At 36.3% G+C, this 20255-nt stretch overlaps 1 protein-coding gene across 3 annotated transcripts in view; it reads left to right on the top strand.

The window, feature by feature from the left end:
* The window catches only part of PPP2R5C (protein phosphatase 2 regulatory subunit B'gamma), a 71345-nt gene that overhangs the window by 35355 nt on the left and 15735 nt on the right, over positions 1-20255 (top strand). For all 3 annotated transcript variants that reach the window (XM_058025679.1, XM_058025681.1, XM_058025680.1), the window contains 4 exons: positions 13363-13562; positions 18742-18852; positions 19467-19559; positions 19657-19787. In XM_058025679.1, the coding sequence (XP_057881662.1) occupies positions 13363-13562; positions 18742-18852; positions 19467-19559; positions 19657-19787 (535 nt within the window). The remainder of the gene's footprint in view (positions 1-13362; positions 13563-18741; positions 18853-19466; positions 19560-19656; positions 19788-20255) is intronic.

Consider the following 20255-nt stretch of genomic DNA (forward strand, 5'->3'; position numbering starts at 1 on the left):
TAATCTGATTATAAAAGCATACCAAAAAATCTCAAAGTCACATTTCATGATACTGGTTTTTTCCTCTTAGTGTTTTCTGCAGCAGAAAATTAATCTGGTTTATTCCTTCTGTATTTTCTGTGTAACTATAATCTACACCTTAGAATGCATCTTGCACCATCCACCTAAGTAGCTGTTTTAAGGATGGTGAACTTGTTCAGTCTGAGCACATTTGTTTATTTAAATCCTAATTTTCTTTAATTCTTTAGCACATTTAAATTCAGTCAATATTTAAGGTACAATCACTCTTTGTTGTAAGAAGTGAGCAGTCTTCCTGGGAGGAAAGGTGGATAGAGGAGACATCTTAATTTTCTTCTGAGATGCTTCCATAGTAGTGATGAACTGTGTTACTTCTCTGAGTGAATTTAAATTTTAAAATGGAAGGCTTGTTTGTACCTTTGCGGAAATATTTCCGTGCAAAGGACCTTCAAAACTTTTTTTAGTCTTTCCAGTCCAATAAATGGAATTTCCCATGATCAGCACGCGCCTTCTGTCCTGCTTGGGGGTCATAGTTGGGTTTTGATCTAATGGATAAAGCTCAGTTGAGATTTAAAGGAGATGAAAATGCTTGTTCTTCCCTTTTCTCCCCCATTAGCCAATTATAATTTGGTAACCTGAAGGGGTGAGAACAGGTATCAACCTTGTGTTTGGGCTGTTATGTTCCTCCACAGGTACATGGCCTGACTCCTGGAGCTCATGGTCATCCATCTTGCCAAAAGTTTCCAACTTCTCCTAGAAAATTCTGAGCCTGCTGCTGTTTAACATTGCCTAATGACTTGTACACTTAATTGTTAGCTTTGAAACCCATCCACTGTTCCTTTCTAAAAGTGTTGCCTCAAAAAATAGAACCAAGGCCATCTTCCTCAAGGACAAGCAGCAGTTCTGTTCTTAATGAACTTAGGCCTCTTGTATATATCAAATTATGAAAACTTTCATATGTTAGCATTAGATAATCACCTGAATTATCAAAGGACTGATATTGGTACAAATGGCTCTGTTGTTGTATTACATCTTGTACTGTTTTGCTAGATCTTTTGGAAGGACATTCAGACATTGCCAGACATAGACTGATGGTTTTTTAACATATATACCAAAGAAACTCCTGCAGAGTGGTTTTAATATTTGACCAAAAGCAAGTTTAAATGAGGTTATTTAGTTATTATTCCTGCTGCCTTTAACATGGTGACATGCTTATTAAATCTCCACTTACCATGCAGCACTTTCTATCAGAGAGTGTATTTTACCTTGCTACTGCCTTTACTCTTTGTTCTCTGTCACTCCTCCTTTCTTGACTTTTTTGGGTTGTTTTTACCTTCATATAGACCCCTTGCCAATATGAAGAGTGTATGTACGGGTTCTTCTGCTGGAAACAGTGAGGATGTTAAGTGTTCACACTGCATGTGAAATATCTGAGGGCATGACTGTAAAACGTCTCTAGAGGGGACTTTTTGTTGAGCTAAAAATACCATGAAATTGTAGGAAGGTAGTCAGCTGGAATTTTTACAGTACTTTTACTGACTCATGGAGTAATGTGCATGCCCTTTCAAGGAAGCAAAAATGGATGCCCTCAAATTTTTATTCATACTGTTTTGTGGTGGTTGCTGTGAAATACATTTTAAGGTAAAATTAAGTGTCATCTGTTTCTGTGGAAAATTTTTATTTCCATTTCTGTTTGAAGCTTCTAATAAATAATTTAGACTTCTGTAAAATTATTCCATGTGCTGTCAAGTAATTAGCTACTGAAACTGTGCTGTAAACCACACACAGCAATATTTAATAGATACAGGATTATTTGCATCATATGTAGACAAGATGTTCATCTGGGGGAGGTGGCTTCTGTGCTCTAACCTTTGTGCTGGGGATGGACACCTCATACAGGTAAAGCAGAGTCTCAGCAGCCTCACAGAGCTGTGTGCACCACCCTGTCTGAAGTGATAAAACTGAGATAAATGGCACTTGGAGTACATGATGTTTTAAAGCCACATATGCACATCCTTTAATCAATTCCACATAATGTGCATACAAATCATGTGGTACCATTTCTGCTATAACTTGCCAATGCAGTTTTCTTTAATAAAAGTGTAGTTAAACTTAGGGGTGGGGTCTGACTCTGCATTGTTATCAGTAGTGGAAGTGACAGTTTTGTGTCAATTTTCATAATTGCTCTTGTTACTGATAATGAGCTGAATTTCATGAAGAAAAAATTATACATGAAGTTTAAAATTTAAAAACTAATTTAAAAATGTTCATTTGGGACTTTTCTGATTCTAGAAGCCTACCAATTTGAAGCACTTTTTAATTTTAAAGATTTTTATGGAAGTTTTTAAATTTGCATTTTGGATTAAATCTACCAGCTGTGTGGCTTCACACAGCCTCTAGACCCAAATCCTGTTACTACTTTTATATTTAAAGTGAATGTATAACAGTGCCCATGATGTTTCAAAGGTGTCCTATGTTCATTTACTCATACTGGAAAGAAAACTTGAACAAAATTATCAAAGCCTACAAAAAACCAATGTGATGTCTGTTCTTTGGGTGTAATAAGTTTGTCTTCAAAAACTTTTCCAGACAAACTAGTTGTAACAATGGATCTTTTTTTCTAACCTATTCCCATAATATTTTTATACTTTTTGCTCCTGTTACATCTAATCTGTATAAAGTGCCTTAAAATCCAAAAATTGATCCACTGAGGTTTTTTGAGGTCTGCCTTAAAGTTGCTTGCATGCAATAAAAACTGATTTGTTCTTGTCCCAGTAGAAAATGAAGATTTTTATGGCTTTTGAATCAGAATATTACACATCCTCTCAAAAGCAAAGTTTTAAGCCTGTATTTCACTGCATAACTTTTCTTATTTCATATTATTGGAAACTCAGTAATCATTAATGTATCTTAAGGAACAAAGCATTTCAAAACTTGTCGTTAAATGGAAGAAATTAGAACAAGTTCCTTTCATTGCATATTAAATCTTCTGTTAAAAAGGGAAAATATAAATAGAATAATGAATATTTTGAAAAATGTGCTGGGAGTAACATGTTTTAACATGTCCAGGACTTCTGGACATGTAGTATGGAGTCAGTCTTGGATTCATAGCTAATACAGCAAATCAACTTGTTTGTGCCCTGTAAATGTACAGATTTCTTGGAGGCTCTAATTTAAATCTATTCCATACTGCAGTTCACTCTTTCTCCTGTGTGAGAGAAGTGGAAATTATCAGCAGAATGTCAGCTTTTCTGGCAGCCAAGCAATAGGGACAATTTAGCTAAGAGGTACATTCTCAGTTCTTACTAGAATTCCTTTGTGAGGCTGGAGATTAGTTTGACCAGAGACTGAAGACATCTGTTGAACAAATGTTTTCAGACAAATGTGATGTGAGGAAAATAATGTTGGATTATGCAGGAATAATTTTTGGGTTAAATGGGAAACATTATGCACATAATTCCTGAAGAACGTGCAGTTATATTGTGTATTCAGTGTTCTTAGATGTTGAAAGCGTGTATTTTTAAATGGGCATAGTTGGCTTTCTACTTTGTTTGAGTCAAAATTTTCCTTGCTAGAAAGTAGTTTTTATTTCCTAACAGAGAACTGCTCATAATTGCTCTTAGCATTTGACATGGCCAGCATTGACGGCTAAGCAATTTACTGACCTAGTTCTAAATATATTTCTTTATTTTCTTACCAAATCATTGTTTGTGTGCTGCTTGATCATTGAGGAAAACTATGCACTCAATTGGAAGTTTTTTCCCAGTGGATACAAAAAATCAAACACAAACAAAAAAAAAAAATCCCAAACAATCAAACAAGAAAAAACCCAAACCAACCAAACAAAAACCCTACACCCCCCCCCAAAAAAAAAAAAAACCCAAACCCAATACATACAAAAACCACCCTGTACTAGAGATAGGCTTGCTGTCTACTGAAGTCTGTTAAGAAATTGCTCTCAAGAAAACCACAAAAGTCCTGTTGATTTCTGGTGAAAACACTTTTGCATATCTTGTAACAATGTGTGACAGTTTGGGATGATTTAGACATTGATCAGCCATTCAGGATCTCAGTTTGCATCTCAGGCTCACTGTGACCTGTGCTGTTTAAGCTCTTCCTGTGAGAAAAGACTTGCCCTTCCTATTTCTAATTTTAAATAGAGTGGATAATTTAGAAAACTAAACCAGGGTTGTCCTCAAGGAAGGTTTATGGAAGTTTTTGTTAATATCAAAATAAATGTTTGCTTCAGACAAGCAAAGATGTGCTTATAACTTTAACCAGAGTTCCTGTGTGGGGACTGGGTATTTGCTTTGGGTTGCATTGGAGTGTGAAACCCATCAGGTTTGTTCACAGAAAAGCTGGGGGGAGCTTTTCTTCCTGCTTTGTAATCTATTGTGTAATCTATTTCTAAGCCTACACAAAACCCAGCTTGTGATATCTGTTAATGATTATTCTAAGTGTCATCATTAAATTCACCAATTTTGGCATCCAGCAGAAAGCAAGCAGCAGCCCCCAGGTTTAGCAAATGCACAGGGAGTGAGGAGAGGGGGAGGCAGTCTGACAGGCTCTGGAGAAGGAACTGAGTTATTTTACATTTTGGCAGTTGAGTTTTCTTTGAATTGTATTTATCACGGATGTGTGACAGGTACTATTGACTGACAAGTTACTCAGAGCAGTATCTGTCTAAAATTAGGGGTTGGTGTGTGGAGTTTGGGTGTGTTTAAGGAAACTGTGCATTTGCTTACAGCAGATGGGTAGGCTTGATTACCTGATACTTCATCCAAGTGTCCAGAGTGGCAGTTTATTCAAGTTTATGTATTTCTTCTTCAAATCTTCTGACTTACACCACACACTTCAGTAATGTTACAGAATATTATTGAGGCCTGGTCTCACAACAGTAGTGCTTCATTTTCTCAGACAGACCGTTACATATATTTTAAAACCATTTTAAAGTTTTCAAGCACATTTGAAGATGTTGGGTAACTTGAGAGTGAATTCAAGTACGCTCTAGTGGTTATGAAATTGAGGGGTTTTCTCTTAGTGTTTTGTGTTTAAAAGTGAGATTTGCTGTCATTAACTGTATGTGTGGCAAAAAGCTTTACTGAGAGTTCTTTGTTTGGTTTGTCTCCTTCCCCATTAAGACACTTTTTTTCTTCCATTGTCTGTTTGATTATCCTCCTTGCCATTTTTCTCCCTAATTTTCAGGTACAATTTCCATTTCATTAGCTCAAGCCCATTTCGGCTTGTTTCACATGTCATTTCCTGTATAAGCATTCCTGCTTTCCTCTTTATGCTACATTGCCTTTAAAATATTTATGCAGTTATCATTGCTTTTACTTTTCACTTTCTGTTTTTAAATGTTTTAATATAGTGTCAAAAATCCTTATTTCTTTTAACCATATTAGAAATATCCTCTTAAGGTTTTTAAAAATTTCACATAGCTTCTAATAAAACAGTTGACTTCTGATAAAACTCTTTTAAAGCAAGCTCTTGGTTCACAGTGGCATTGGTCTGCTTTGGAAAAATCATTAGATAATATGGTATACATATTATTCACTGTTGATCTGCCCTTATCATCATCAGACTTATGATTTACACCTGGAATAAAGTTACTGGCAGTAATTTCAGTGCCTCAGGTTGTTTAGTATGTAAAAATTATGCCAAATAGTTTAAAATGACAGCAGACCTTTTTTCCTATTTCTTTATTAATCAGTCCTTAAAATCTCCCATCTTAAATCTTTGCCAGTTAAATGTCATTACTTAGTTCCTCTATCCTCAAAGCCTCAGTGCACTCTCTGTTAGGAGGAGGCTGCCACCAGTGCTGGATTCCCCAGTGACTGGAGATTTCAGAGGGGATTAGTGCTGTAAAGCACCTGCTTTGAGCTTCACGCTGGGACTGACAAAACATGTGCTTCCCATTCCTTTCAGGCTCCTTTAAACTGTAGGATTCTTGAAGTGTTGTCCTTTTTTTTCCTCTTTCTTATTTTCAGTTGCTGTTTAATTAGTCTGGTAATAGCTTATTTGATTCTAACAGCCTTTTTTTTTTTCATTACATAAAAAAATATATTACTTTAAAATCCTCATAATCAAATGAAAAGCCACTCTTTTGAATGAAAATTTAGCCAAGAGATTTCTTTATGTAGAAACCAAAAATCTTAAATGCTATGTACCTTAACGAATTCCAACATGTTGTTCTTGCCTTCCCCCTCCCCACTTCTGTATCATAAAATCACATCATAAAATGGTTTAGATTGGAAGGGACCTTAGAGAACATCCAGTTCCAGCCCCCTGCCATAGGTTTGAACACCTTCCAGCAGACTGGGCTGCTCAGACCCCCATCTAACCTGGCCTTGAGCACTTGCAGGGATGGACATTCTCAGCTCAACCTGTTGCAGTGTCTCACCACCCTTTCAGTAAAGAATTTCTTTCTAATGTCTACTGCACCAACCCTGCCCTCTGTCAGTTTAAAGCCATTACCCCTTGTCCTATCAGTCCATTTCCTTGTTAAAAGTCTCCCTCCAGCTCCCTTGTAGCCCCTTTACATACTGGGAGGTGCTGTAAGCTCTCCCCAGACTGCTCTTGGGTGCAGAAGAGCCCCATCTCCCACAGCCTGTCTTCACAGATGCGGTGCTCCAGCCCTCTGAGCATCTTCATCCCTTCATTGGGCTCACTCCAGCAGGTCCCTGTCCTTCCTGTGACAGGGACCCCAGTGCTGGGTGCATGATTGAGGTTATTTTCATACACAAGCTGTCACAGGTGAAATAACTTTTTCATTGTAAGTGGAGTTACAGCTTGATCCAGGCTGCAGATTGGCATAGGAGCAATATCAGTGCTGTTGCTTTATTAAAAATATAAAGTTTGAATGCTTATTACTAAACAGAACTTGTTTGGTGGAAAGAAGACATCTTTAAATAAGATGGAGTATCTGAGTGTCCAAAAATTGAACTACTTGAAAATTAAATGAAATAGACTTGCTTTTGAGATTTAGGTAGAAGATGTGCCACATATTTATAATCCTAAATATTGTTTTTAACCTTTTTTTCCTATCAGTATTTAGGGAAGTAATTGTATTTTGTGTGTCTATCACATTTTGGGTGTCAGCTTTTCAGTTGAAAATGTATAACGGTGGCAGATAGGAACAGTGTAATTTCTTCAAATACAGGGAAATGAAAGGCAGGGTTTTCTCCAGTTACAAATTTCTGTTATCTGAAGAACAGCCAAATGGTATTTCTGGCAGCAGCTCAGTTCCTTGAATGCAGAAGGGTGGGCATTGGCCTGTAATTGCAGCTAGGTCTCATTGCCGTGTCTCTGGGGTACCTGCACAGGTGCTGAACATCACAGGCCTGCAGCAGGGCAGCTGATCCAGGTGAAGGACACACTTTGGAATTTTGGTTCGCTGTCCAAGCACTGCCTGAGACTGGAAACTTCCCTTGTGCACCCACCTGTTCTTCTCAGCTCACCTTCTAGCTGGCCTTGAACAAAACAGCTTTACTTTGATAATAGCTGGTTGGAGTAGTTAAGTGTTTTCTTGTAATCCTTACAGAAGCTCAAAGTGCCTGTAAAATATTTTTAATTACTGATCAAGAGTTGTTTGGGAGTCATGAGCTTGTAGATGAGACAAAGTCTATCTGCTCTTCAGTGTCCTATTTCTGATGGGAAATGTCTCTGAAGTGTTTGAAAAAAACAAAACAGGAATGTTTACAGGTCTCATACATGGTAGTTGGAAATGGACCTTGAGTTTAGAGTTCAATTCTTTTAGATTAGGCCTGTATTCTTTATGACACTTTATAACACTGACACATACTGACTTGTACATCCCTTAATCTTCAATAGTGAGATAAAGAACAGAAATTAGTTCATCTTCTGTACCACTTCAAATGTTTATATGTGGTGCTCTCTTGAGCTTAGTACCAGCACTCTGTTTTTCCATGAGTGTTCCTGTGACTTTTTGGTAATTGTGGTCATTTTTTATTGTTTTTAAGTTTTTGGTGGTTTTTTTTTTTTGGCAAAGAAATGTTTCTACAGGGTCAATAAATAAAACAATATAAACAGCAGTATCTTCTATGTATTTGTTAGTCCAGTGTATCCATACAACATCTTGCCTGCTCTGAGTTGTCTGCAGCCAAATTCCCACTATTAGTTGCTAGTTATAGTATAAAATGTATTGTGTATAATTTTAGTGTTTTCTGGTGTTCCTTGAGTTTATTTTTATATGCTGCTAAAAGAAATAGCTTTAATTAAATTTGTCCGTGCATGAATTGGAAGTTTTCTTCCCTGTGCCACCCACTTATTTCCAATATCATGTGTTAGGATATAATTCTGTTAATGGGAGACTGTCATCTTTAATTAGTGTTAATTATTGTCATCATGATTTCAGTAAAATCACTAAAAACTATAAAGAGTTGGTCATATAATAGAAATGCAATAAAAATCATTCCAGAATAGCGTGTCTTGCTTTGCATTAGGATGGTAGTTATACAATTTCAAAACAAAGTAAATATTTTAAATGGAATTTTTTCAGCTGTTGGTTCAGCTTTTGTAATATCCTATTTTTTTTCTAATTCTTCTCATTTTTAAGGACTTGATCCCTAGTTTTGGAAAAAGTATTAGTTCTGGTAAACCTATGTTTTGACAGATTATATTCCCCTTTCCGTGCTGTGTAGCTCCTCTGTCTTTGTGTCTGGCAGTTTCCATTTCTCTTACTCACGGCACTGGACTCTATTCTTTGTAAAAATGCTGCTGTGGTATTGTCAACTGAAGTGTTTCAAGAGAACATTGCAAGTTACTAGAGTCCCCTTGTTGAAGTACAACTCTATAGGGCATCTTACAAAGGTTCAGTAATGCTGCTTTTTTTGCTGATGAACATAAAATTTAAAATGCACTAATACTTTTGACTAGCAGAAGGGACCATGTGACCAATAAATTAGGGGATATCCTCTGGGTAGCACTCTACGTGACAATTAAATGTTGTTTTTCCAAATCATTAACAATTCTAGTCATTCATGGGGGTTGCTAACACATTTCATGATATGTTTTGTCTACTTGCAAGGAGGCATCATCTGCTCTACACCAGTGTATTAAAGAAGCATTTACTTTCAGCATATGATGTTCCATTTGTCTTTTTTCTATGACCTTCTAAGAAAAAGGAGCCACTTCTCCTTCAATGAGATAGGGACCTGGCAGCCAACCAAATCTCATACCTCTGCTAAGCTTTTATATATGAGTAAAAAAATAGTCACAAAACTGAAATTAATTTTGTATTCTGATTTTTTTTTTTTTGCTACTTGTTAACCATATCTCTGGTTTTCTGATTTTAAAATGATGTAATATAGTATGTTTTACTGACCACAAATTGTTTTGTGGTAGGAATTGCATCAGCTCTTTTCTGTGTCAGAATATGACCTAAAACTTGAAATTCAGCCTTATTTCAGTTCCAATCTGTACTAGAAATCAGCTGTTTCATGTGACATCTCTGGGTCACCCACTTACTGTGCTTTGCCTTTTGTCCTCCTTTATTATATTACACTGTTGTCACAGAAGAATTGGCTTCAATGAAAAAGGTAGGGATGGATCTGCCATCAGTGCCCAGTGATGTCACTGTTACAATACATAACTAAAAATACAACTTAGAGATTTGAAGGAACATCAGAAATATAGTTGAGAGAACAGTAAGATCTCCACAGTCCTGCACAGCAAAAATATTTGTGTGTCGTAGAGTACTGAACATAAGCTCAGGCACTGAAAACAAAGTCCAATGTTTTCTGGGTTTTTTGTTTGGTTTTTTTTTTTACTTTAGCTAATTTTCTTAAAAACCAGGAAAATTTTGTTGTAATATGAAGACATCTTGCTTTGTTAGAATATTCACAGGTTTTAGTTCTTCAGCTGATCTATACATAACAAAAGAAGGGGTGGTGGTGGTAGCTCCTGGGTGCAGACCAGTGCCACATCCTGGCTGAGAAACACGCGAGGTCGAGGACAGCTACCAGTGTGAAGTCTGCTTGCAGTGAACTCACAGTAGGAATTACTGAAGACATGCCTGAACCTTCCAAAGAATCTGTTTCCATACTGAGTTCAGTGTTTGAATTTAAACTTTTCCAGCCAATTATTTGTGTTCTGCTAAGGCACTTGGTAGCTTAGGTACCAAGCTTAGACCTCTGATCTTTTTACCTGGCTGTTTCAAAGGAAAATACAGACTGGAAGTGGTGCCTTTCAGAATGAGATATTGGTCTAGTTAATCTGGTAATAAAAGCACAGCTTGTATCAGTTATAAAGTGGAAAGTATCTTATTTTATACTCATCAGTATACAGAAAATCTGGTACGGCCACATGCTAAGATGATGTTGAAAATTTTATACTGAATAGCTGTTTCTGTATTGATGCTGTTAAAACAGAAGGGGCAGAGCTTACATATCTGTAGACTGTATGACTTGATCCAAGAGTTACCTTGTAATTGTAAGGAAAAAACCCTGTAGACAACCCAAACAAGACAAAAAGCTGATCCCTCAGTCCCAGAGACGTATCTTACTCTCATAATACCTATCATCTTTTGGTACTTTTTCCAGTGTATATTTCTCTCTTACAAAAAGAACAGTAGGATAAATGATGCAGGCTTAGGCATAAAATATGCCATAATAAATTTCTGTAAAGGTGTATCAGGAATTGATAAACCTTCAATCCAAATATGAGACTGACCATCTTTGGGATTACAACAAACTGTACTTTGTTCCAGTAGAAGAGCAAAAATAGTACTCATTTAAGATATGAGTACTGACAGGGATAAGTGTTTGGAGTGAATAAAAAAGATTATTCTACTGCTACTGTTCAGAAGCAAGTCCTGTGAAAATTATGTAAACCATTGCTACCAGTTGGAGAAGGGGAGCAGAATATATGGGATTTTGGTTTGGTTTGATTGGAAGTGATGGTGTTTGGGGTTTTTTAAAAAAAAACTTTGCTTAGTGAGTAGCTTTAAGTATCAGTTCTGGTGTAATTTCAAGGAGTAGCTTCTGAATAATTATGACCTTCCCACAGTCATCAGGGAATGGAGCACCAGAGCTGCACAAGTAGGGAATTTTTTTCCCTAATGGCATTCTCTTCAAATATGCCAGCTAATTAAGCAAATGGAAGTGAGGGGTTATCACTTAATTAAACTGGAAGGTGATTTAGAAATCGGCCTGCAGTTAACTGAAAGAGCATAACCAGGTAGTCCCTGGCAAATGTCTGAGGATAAATGACTTATTGGGTGTCCCAGAGCTGCTCTGCAGGTGTGCACACATACTCTGCACAAAAATTATGGGCTACAAGTCATCTTCTTAACCACCTTCTGCTTGGTATCGTGCTGAAATCATCCTTTCAGACCTTAAAAGTAGGGATGATCCTGATTTCAAGGCAACTACTCCAGACAGAGTACTAGAAGAGATGTGAATGTGAGGTGCAGACGCTTGAAAGCTGTGAATGAATACTCTTAAAGGAAGCAGTTATGTCTCACCCAAATAAACAAAACAGTTCTTTAGAAACGTGTGTGGTTCTCAGTCTGTATAGAGAGGATCTCTCAAATAATGAGGATGACTGAGGTACTTAAAATAGTTAAGCCACCTCAGAATAAATGGTGAGGGAGGTGGCTTGCCTAGCTGAGGGTGTTTCTTGATCTTTGAGTTGTCAGTCTTTAACTTTCACTATTAGTGGTAATTACATCTTTAATGCTTCCTCTCTTTAAGGTTAGTGTACTGTAATCACTGTAATTGTATGTCCATTACTTGTGTAATTATAGTCTGTATTTGGGTTTTGGATTTTGTGGAGTATGCATTCATAGCACAGTATCCCTGAGTGTAACTCTTGTTATGCTTTGGGTAGAACCTTTTCTGTTTTACAGTTAGTGGAGGAAAGGTGACCACTCCAACCATTTTGTATGTCTGAGGCTTTTTACATTCAGGTCGCAAATTTGGCTGGCTTTCAGCATGCAGACTTCTCAATTAATTACTTTTTTTGTATTTTCTCAGGAGAAATTATTCATTACTTTTTAATTCAAATAAACAAAAGCACAGATATTCAGATACAAAATTTGTGTGGCTTTGTTCACAATGCTGGACAGGAATTTTGGTTTATTTGTAAGAACATTGTTGCTCTGCATAGGGACACCTGTTACCTAGCACCTTCTTTCTACTTCTAGAATTCTGCACTGTCTCAGGTGTCTTGGTGACACCAAAGTCTATAACTGGCTGTGGTTTCTTTCATGAAGGCTGCATTTTTATTCTGTATGTTCTCCAGGGCTGTTACTACACAGAGTTTTCTTACTGGAATTGTTCTTCAGAGAAATTAGGCACAAGTAACTTAAAAAAATTGCCAGCTGTTATAAACAAATAAGTCTTCCAGGTTTATTATATCAAAAATACTTTGGCAAGTAGCTTCTCTTCAAGAGAGGAGCTATTCCACCTTTGTTATCATAGGAAATTTTTCAGGCACTTATAAGGAGAGCAACTGGTATTTAAACAACTGGACTGAAGATCTGTTGCACATTCAGGTAATTAGATTGTACATACACAGTGAGCTTGTATTCAGTAATACCACTTGAAATACTTGGATGGTAGCTGTTGCTACTTGTGTAAGAAAATTGTTAGCATTTTATGATAACTATAAGGAAAAAGAAAAGCCCATCAACTAGGAGAAGTGGGAGTAAATTGCAGAACTATTTACAAAGTCACTCTAGTCCTATTTTTTAACATGCTATTACTGCCTTAGTAGTTCCTATCTAACAATAAAAAGTCATTATGCAAAAACATAAAATGTGTTATGGTAAAAACTTAGGCAGACTCTCTGTGGTGTGTTCACATTTAATTTCTTAAGCTTTGTGCTGTAATCATGTCGCCATTTTAATTGGACGCGAGTTTTTGCTGCAGTCAAAACACATGGTACTGCTTTCTTTACCTCTGGCCAGTTATCTAGCATTTCCTAGATATTTAAGTCCTGATCCTGGAAGTTTTTGCTATATATAATTTGTAATCTCACATATATCTGTCATTTTAATGGCTCATGGGATTACTTAAGCAAAACACAAAGCATATGCAGGCATTTCTTCAGGTATGTATTTTTTCCATGCAGTGTCTGCTTCTGGCAAGGGCAAGTTATGCGTCACTGTTGTAATTTTTTAAATCATCCTGATATGTACAAAGTATTTCAGTGGGGTTCATACTCTGGAACATGATATTCCTGAAAGTTGTGTGAAGATTTAGAAAGTTTGCTTATAATCTGAAACACTTCTATACCTGTGTTTCGCAAAGTGAAAATGGGGAGGGCAGTGAATCCACTACAGCATAATTTAAACATTGTATAATTATCTTTACTTTTCAGATGTTCCTCCAGCGGATCAAGAAAAGCTTTTTATCCAGAAGTTACGACAATGTTGTGTACTTTTTGACTTTGTTTCTGATCCACTAAGTGACCTAAAGTGGAAGGAAGTAAAACGAGCAGCTTTAAGTGAAATGGTAGAATATATCACACACAATCGCAATGTGATTACAGAACCCATTTACCCTGAAGTAGTACATATGGTAAGTGTTCCTGTTTATGATTCAGTGTTGCTTCTTCAGTGTATCAGTTTATCTTAAGAAATTTTGATGAAATCTTCAGAAAAGATCAACTATGTTTGCACATCTGCAAAAGAATAACAGGACTTCGAAATTTTATTGCCAGTGTTGATTTTTCTTTTTTGTAAGACAGAAACTAGACACATATATGAAGCAGAATTAGATGATGGGTAAAGTTGGTAAAAACAAAATCTTGTATTTATAAAAATAGGGAGGGAAGTTAAACACATGCATACATATATATATGTGTATGTGTGTATATATATGTATATATACAAAACTGTTTAAAAAACATGTAAATTGTAAATTTGAAATTTTAAAAAATTGGAAGGTTAAAATTAATATCCCATGTGCAAGCTTGACACTTGTAATCCTGTTCAGTACCAGAGACTGACTTTATTCTGTGTTCAGAGGTGAGAATGAGAGTCAGACTTTATTAAGCACACAGGATGGCAGATGAGGTTTCTGCTGAGCAAGTTATGTGGGCCATTCAGACCTGCATTGTCCCTCCCTTCTCAATATCCAAATCCTCGCTAGCTAGACTTAGCTTATTTTTCTGTTGTCTGCGAGTCCTCTCCAGAGGAGGAGATCAGGAAATTACAGCAGATTCTTTCAGCTCTCATCATGGTGGTGAGCAGACACCAGAGGCTTGGAGTCGCAGTTGGGTTGAGGTCTGTAGCTGTTGTCTGCAAAACCCTGAGAACAGAGTAGTTTGAAATTCCTAACTAATAAGCCTACAAGAAGCTCTTGACTGTGTGTAACAGGATGATGTTTCCCCAGGCTTTATAACTTAGGGTGAATTTTCAGTGGGTTGAGAAAACACTGCTTCTTTAACATTAATATAGACTTCATATTTAGTAATTCTCCTGCAAAACAGAGACTTTGAAGCTTCTTCAAAGATTTTAAGGATTTATAATATGTAGGACAGTGCTTGTGATGAATATTGTTATCTAAATCAGCCTTAAGTGTTTGCTGAGACTGAAGTTATTTTCATGAGAACTTCTGAGAATATGAGGATTACACATAACCCTGGATGTCAAACGTGTACCCAAAGCATTGAGGATAGTTAATGAGGAGATGTGGGATCATGGCTTTTCCCATGTTTTGATAACTTATTTATATCTCTGGGATTTTTTCCTAATTAATTGCTTGTTGACACTGTTGAAAGGAGAGATATGAAGGAGGATAAGCTTGCTGAGATTTTCTTTGGGTAAAGTGGAGTTCATGATGAGTTTTTGAATACCAGTGTCAGATATTGGTGCTTGCTCTGTGCAAGAGTTCTTAACTGCCCATACTTCATTGCTTGTGCTTTCTATGCCTGCATTATCTTCCTCCATCAAACAATTGTGGCCAGAGTACATTTGACTGAGGAGAATGTGTGCTTTCTTTGTTTTCAGGTGTACCCAATGGTAACCAAGTCTGCCCTTTGGTCAGTTGAACAAATCTTGCAGCAGAATTTGGCTGCTATATTGGTTACCTGGGTTTTGCTGGTAGCAGGCAGTGTTTGAAAATTCTTTTGGTGACATTAAAATGCTTTTTATCTGCAAGGGTCTGAAGGGTATGGAGTTCCCTTGCATTGGTTTTACATAGCACTGTGAAAGACACTGTAAATGAAGGCACCTGGACGGGTATTTTGAGGTTAAATTCAGATAGTTTTTTTTTTCCTTTGGTCATTTGTTGAAACAACTGTATACTTTCTGCAGTAGTGTTATGATCTTTCCTTCAGGCATGTATGTCTGGATTGTCATGAACATTTGCTAAGTTCTAGACATGTATCTGAATTGACTGTGGGAATTTTAAGGAAAATTTATGTCTTCATGTACTTCAAAACTCTTCCAAGAAACATTCATAAGTTATGTGCTGCTACTGCCACTGAATTATATTAGTAAGGAATAGCATTTTCAATAAAGTTATGAGGATCAAGAAATACTCAGATTTGAGAATGGTTCTCAGTTTGGAAAGTATGTGGAGTTGGCAAGAGAGTTGGGATTTTGCTATGCCATTCTGCCAGACTTCACAGCTTGGAGGTTACTTGTTTGTGTGCATGTGTACATCCTATATATGTGTGTGTGTGTGTGTACAAGTTCTGTTTGGTATTACTAAATTATTACTTAGGCCAATCACTCAGGGCAATGAATTTCACAGGTTGTCTGGCTACTAGAAATAAAATAATGTTTCCTTTTCCATAGCTTCAAACATTCTTTCTCTCTGACAAAATAAACATTTACCTTATAATCTCATTCTGCTTTATTCTTTATAGTCTTAATTCTCATGTCATGTCTATCCACCCCACCCTTCTTTTTTTTTTTTCACTTTAGGTGTCCTGCACTAAATTATAAGATCTTTTTTTTTAAGTTATATATTCATCTAGTGGCTTAGCTAATAATTTAGTGTAAAGCCTAAGTCTTTTTTTCAAAAGATGTGAGAAGTTAATTTCTAAAATGGATTTAATGTTCTTCTTTCAGAGTGGATTGAAGAGTATTTTCCCTTTCTTCCTCAAAGTGCCAGCTGATATGTCTTTCAAATTCATTTTATATTTCTAAGCAAAGATGTGATGAAAAAGGAAATGTTTTATTAACTGCTTGTTATACAAGTTCCATTTCCTAGGTGTAATATAGTGAAGTACCTCTTCTCAAAACTATAAAATGTGTAGGCAAATGTCTGAGTAAATTTTCTAAATGTGCATGATGTATTCAGGGTTTTGTGATGAAAAGCATCCATTTCAGAATCTTACTTAAAAAATAATAATGCTTTTTCTTTAGCTTGCTTTAGCAGAAAAGCAGGGCTTTATGACAATATTATGTTGTGCATTAGCACATAGGGTAGTTGTTTTTTTTTAATTTTTACTATGTATAGGAGCAGATCTAATTTTATTCAGCAACTGACATGGTTTTCAGTGCACCTTTTCATGCATTATTAGAACTACATACTTAGTTATACCTATGTGAACTTGAGATTTTGTTGGTTTTTTGTTTGGTTGGTTTTTTTCAGTTTTGTGTTCAAAGGGGCAATGCAGGTGTGGTGTTGTCTGTCTTTGCTTTAGAATAAGAGGGGCTGCTGTGAATAGAAGTGTGCTGTTGTTGCTCTATTAAGTATAAGGTTGGCTTTCTTCATATGAATACAGAAGGCACAAACTTTGAGTATATGTGCTCTTCATTCAGGGCTGCTCACATCAAGCTTCACCCAGACTGCTCAGCAGAAGGGAGAATATGTGTAGCATCTCTGATGCCTACTTGAAAATATTCTCATGTTGTATGAAATGGGCCGCAGGAAAAGCAGGATTTGTGACTGCCATTACAGCAAAAGCCCCTGAACTGATAAAAATGAAGGTTGTTTTCTTTTCCCTTTTTGTTTTCCCATCCTCCTGTTACATTCTTTGAAGTTAAGTGTTGTTAGTGCTGGCAGCACTGACAGAATTTTGGCACACTAGGCCAGTGTTCATAAAGACTTGAATTTCATAAGTTTGGGGGATCTTGAGGAATTTTATTGGTGGGAGGAGGAGCTGGGGAGGAGAATGTTTTTCAGTTATGCTATGTTTATTTATACTTCTGTGGGAAATTTGCCTTAGAGGAGATCAGGCTTTGCAGATTGTGTCTTGTCTGTTTGGTCAAGACTGAGAAGTTAGAAAAAAGATCAGCCATTTAATGGGCAAAGGACTCACTGATAATAATTCATTGTAAATTTTCCTAAACCTCAGAAGAGTAGACAAGAGAGACAGGGGACAAGAGAGTTTCAGGTTTGTGCTTTCAAAGCAAGATCCTGCAGCTTGATTTAAGCAGTTTTCTATTCTGCTGGTCAAGGATATAAAATGCAAAACAGATCACATCAGGCTTCACTGGTTCCATTTCTCATGGAAAAAATACTCTCTAGGTTTTTAATCTGTTTTCAGTTTCAAAAAATACAAAGTACAAAACTTGGTTGCTAACACCTGACATGACCCAGATTTTTTTTTTTTTTATAGTGAGAGCCTGAGACTTGAAGAATTCTTTAGATAAGCTTATTCTTCCATTTGTTTAACAACCTCAGCATGTTTTAAATTTCAAGTCTGGTCTTTCTGGATTTGTTTTCTTAGAAGACCACTGATTATTGCAAATTTTCACCATATTCTTTAAACAAAGGTCAGAGGTGGTTAATCACTTATGTCCATGCTTTTAAAAGGGGAACATGAAGATATATCAGCTTTAGTTTTAATTCTCTGCAGCAGTAATTACTCTGACATGTCAGTCTTGGTGTGTATCAGACTTCTATGTCTGCATTGCTTGAATGAAGGAATATTATGCAGAAAAACAGAGCATCAGGATGACTTTTCCCTCATGGGAGTATAATGTAAGCCTTGCAGATTTAGCTGATGCAGTTTGATACTGCCTCCCACTGTCTGCTCAGCCATCTGTCAGATGGGAGATGGCAGGACAGACATACACATCCTCCTTGGCCCTTGTATGTAGACAAGCACTTGAAAGCACTAAAATACATTTGTATCAACAACTTGAAAAATAGTTCATGTTTGCAGACTGGTCCACTTCCATGAGAATCCTAAATGTTTTTCAGGGGGTTCAGGATTCAAATATTAAAAGGATGAGGGTGTGTAGTTCTTCCCCCTCAGTGCTGTGTAATATGGAAATGGTTTAAGAGAAATACCACTGGGGAGGTTGGTGTTGTGGAACTTGGTTTTGAAGTGTTCCCAATGTGTGCAGCTGCTGTGTGAAATGAAACTAGTATTTTACAGAGAAGAACAGATGTGAGTTATCTTTGGTTTGCATCTCTACTTCTGACTTACACTTCTGCAGGTTGCTGCAAAGCCTTATTAAGTGTGTATATATAAAAATGTTTGTGTGAACATCTGACTCACATTTGCTTACATACATGTCTGTGTGTAGAGAGATCAGAGCAGTATCCTCATAAAACACATCCTGACATTTGTTTTGTGTTTCAAAGAGTACTTACTGCATAGAAAAGTGTTCTCTAAGTTAGAACTATGTAAAGTGTGAATGTTCCTCACTGTTTAAAATACTGCATTATATAGCTTGTATTTTTGCAAATGTTAATTAAAATAGTTGATGTAAAGAATTCTTAGCCAAAACTATCTTGAAAGTATTAAGTCATTCAGTTGTTTCAGAGGATTTAAAGGCACGTGTAATTTCAGTTTGCAGTTAATATGTTTCGAACATTACCACCATCTTCCAATCCAACGGGAGCAGAATTTGATCCAGAGGAAGATGAACCAACCTTAGAAGCTGCATGGCCTCATCTACAGGTATTTCATGGAGGCTGAAACATCACAGTCTATAACAGAATTTTGACATTAAATTCATTGCTTATCTATTCTAAATTGCTTAGGTTATGTGTTTATCTCAAAACAGTTACTTTTCTATGTAATTTTTAAAATGTGTTTCTTGCATTAAAACTGAATTTTTTTTTTAATCAGTTGTTAGGTTAAAGGCTCATTGTTTCTTATGGTAGGAATGTAACTGCTGAGATTTTAAATGAGCTTCTATTTGTCACTATGAATGCTTTGATCTGGCTCTGGCACAGCTTTAGCTTTCAGAGGTACCATGACAAACAGAGGAGAACAGGGACTTCTTAGAACATGGACTTCTGGGCATGATAAATATTAGATTACTGTGTGTCACTTGAGTAAAGTGTAGTGATGGAGCTCAGCAGAATTTCTGCAGTTTAAATAACCTCAAGTTCTTGTAATTTGTCAGGAGAGCAAGAGCAAAGCCTTTACTGTGTGTTGTATAGATAACTGTAACTAAAACCATTTTGCAGTTCTGAGACACTAATCAGCAAATTTAGTAATGTGATGCTTATAAAATGGTTCTTGTTTAAAATACTAATCCTGGGTTTTTTGTTGTTTATTTTTTCCAGCTTGTTTATGAATTTTTCTTAAGGTTTTTAGAATCTCCAGATTTTCAACCTAATATAGCTAAGAAATATATTGATCAGAAGTTTGTATTACAGGTGAGGTAAAAAAAGAATTTTTTTTTAACTTCAAGCTCGAAATTATTTTTACAATGCATTAGATTCAGTTAAAGTACATTTTTTCCCCTCTTTTCAGCTTTTAGAGCTCTTTGACAGTGAAGATCCACGTGAAAGAGATTTTCTTAAAACAACTCTACACAGAATATATGGGAAATTCTTGGGCTTAAGAGCTTACATCCGGAAACAAATTAATAATATATTTTATAGGTATGTCAACATCTTTGTATTATGGTACATGTGATCAGGTATGCAGTTAAAACACTGCAAGACACTGCTAGCAATTTTTAGAATTCTTTATATGTTTATAGTCAATATTTCTACATCTAATAATAATTAATACCACTCTGGGAGATTTAAATTAGGGTAGTCTTGCCTGTGGCATATATCTGGCAGCTGAAATTTGAGTTAATATATGATTTAGTGGGTGATTTGGTATCTTTGTGGGAGGCTTTTTTTGGGTGGTGAGGTAGTAGTGTTTGTAATATACTAATGCCTTCATAAGGTGTGGTTCTTTATAATGCAGAAAATGTGCTGAAATTGAATGACTGAGGGATCTGTAATTTGCTTAAAGGAACATGTCTGCTGCCTCTCCTTTCCTCAGAATTGACATGTGCAGTTGAGCTCATGTGAAATATTTGTTTGTTGCCTGGAATGAACTCTGGTACTATCACTGAT

This window comes from Melospiza georgiana, chromosome 6 (assembly GCF_028018845.1).
Source record: "Melospiza georgiana isolate bMelGeo1 chromosome 6, bMelGeo1.pri, whole genome shotgun sequence".
In the NCBI taxonomy this organism is placed as follows: domain Eukaryota; kingdom Metazoa; phylum Chordata; class Aves; order Passeriformes; family Passerellidae; genus Melospiza; species Melospiza georgiana.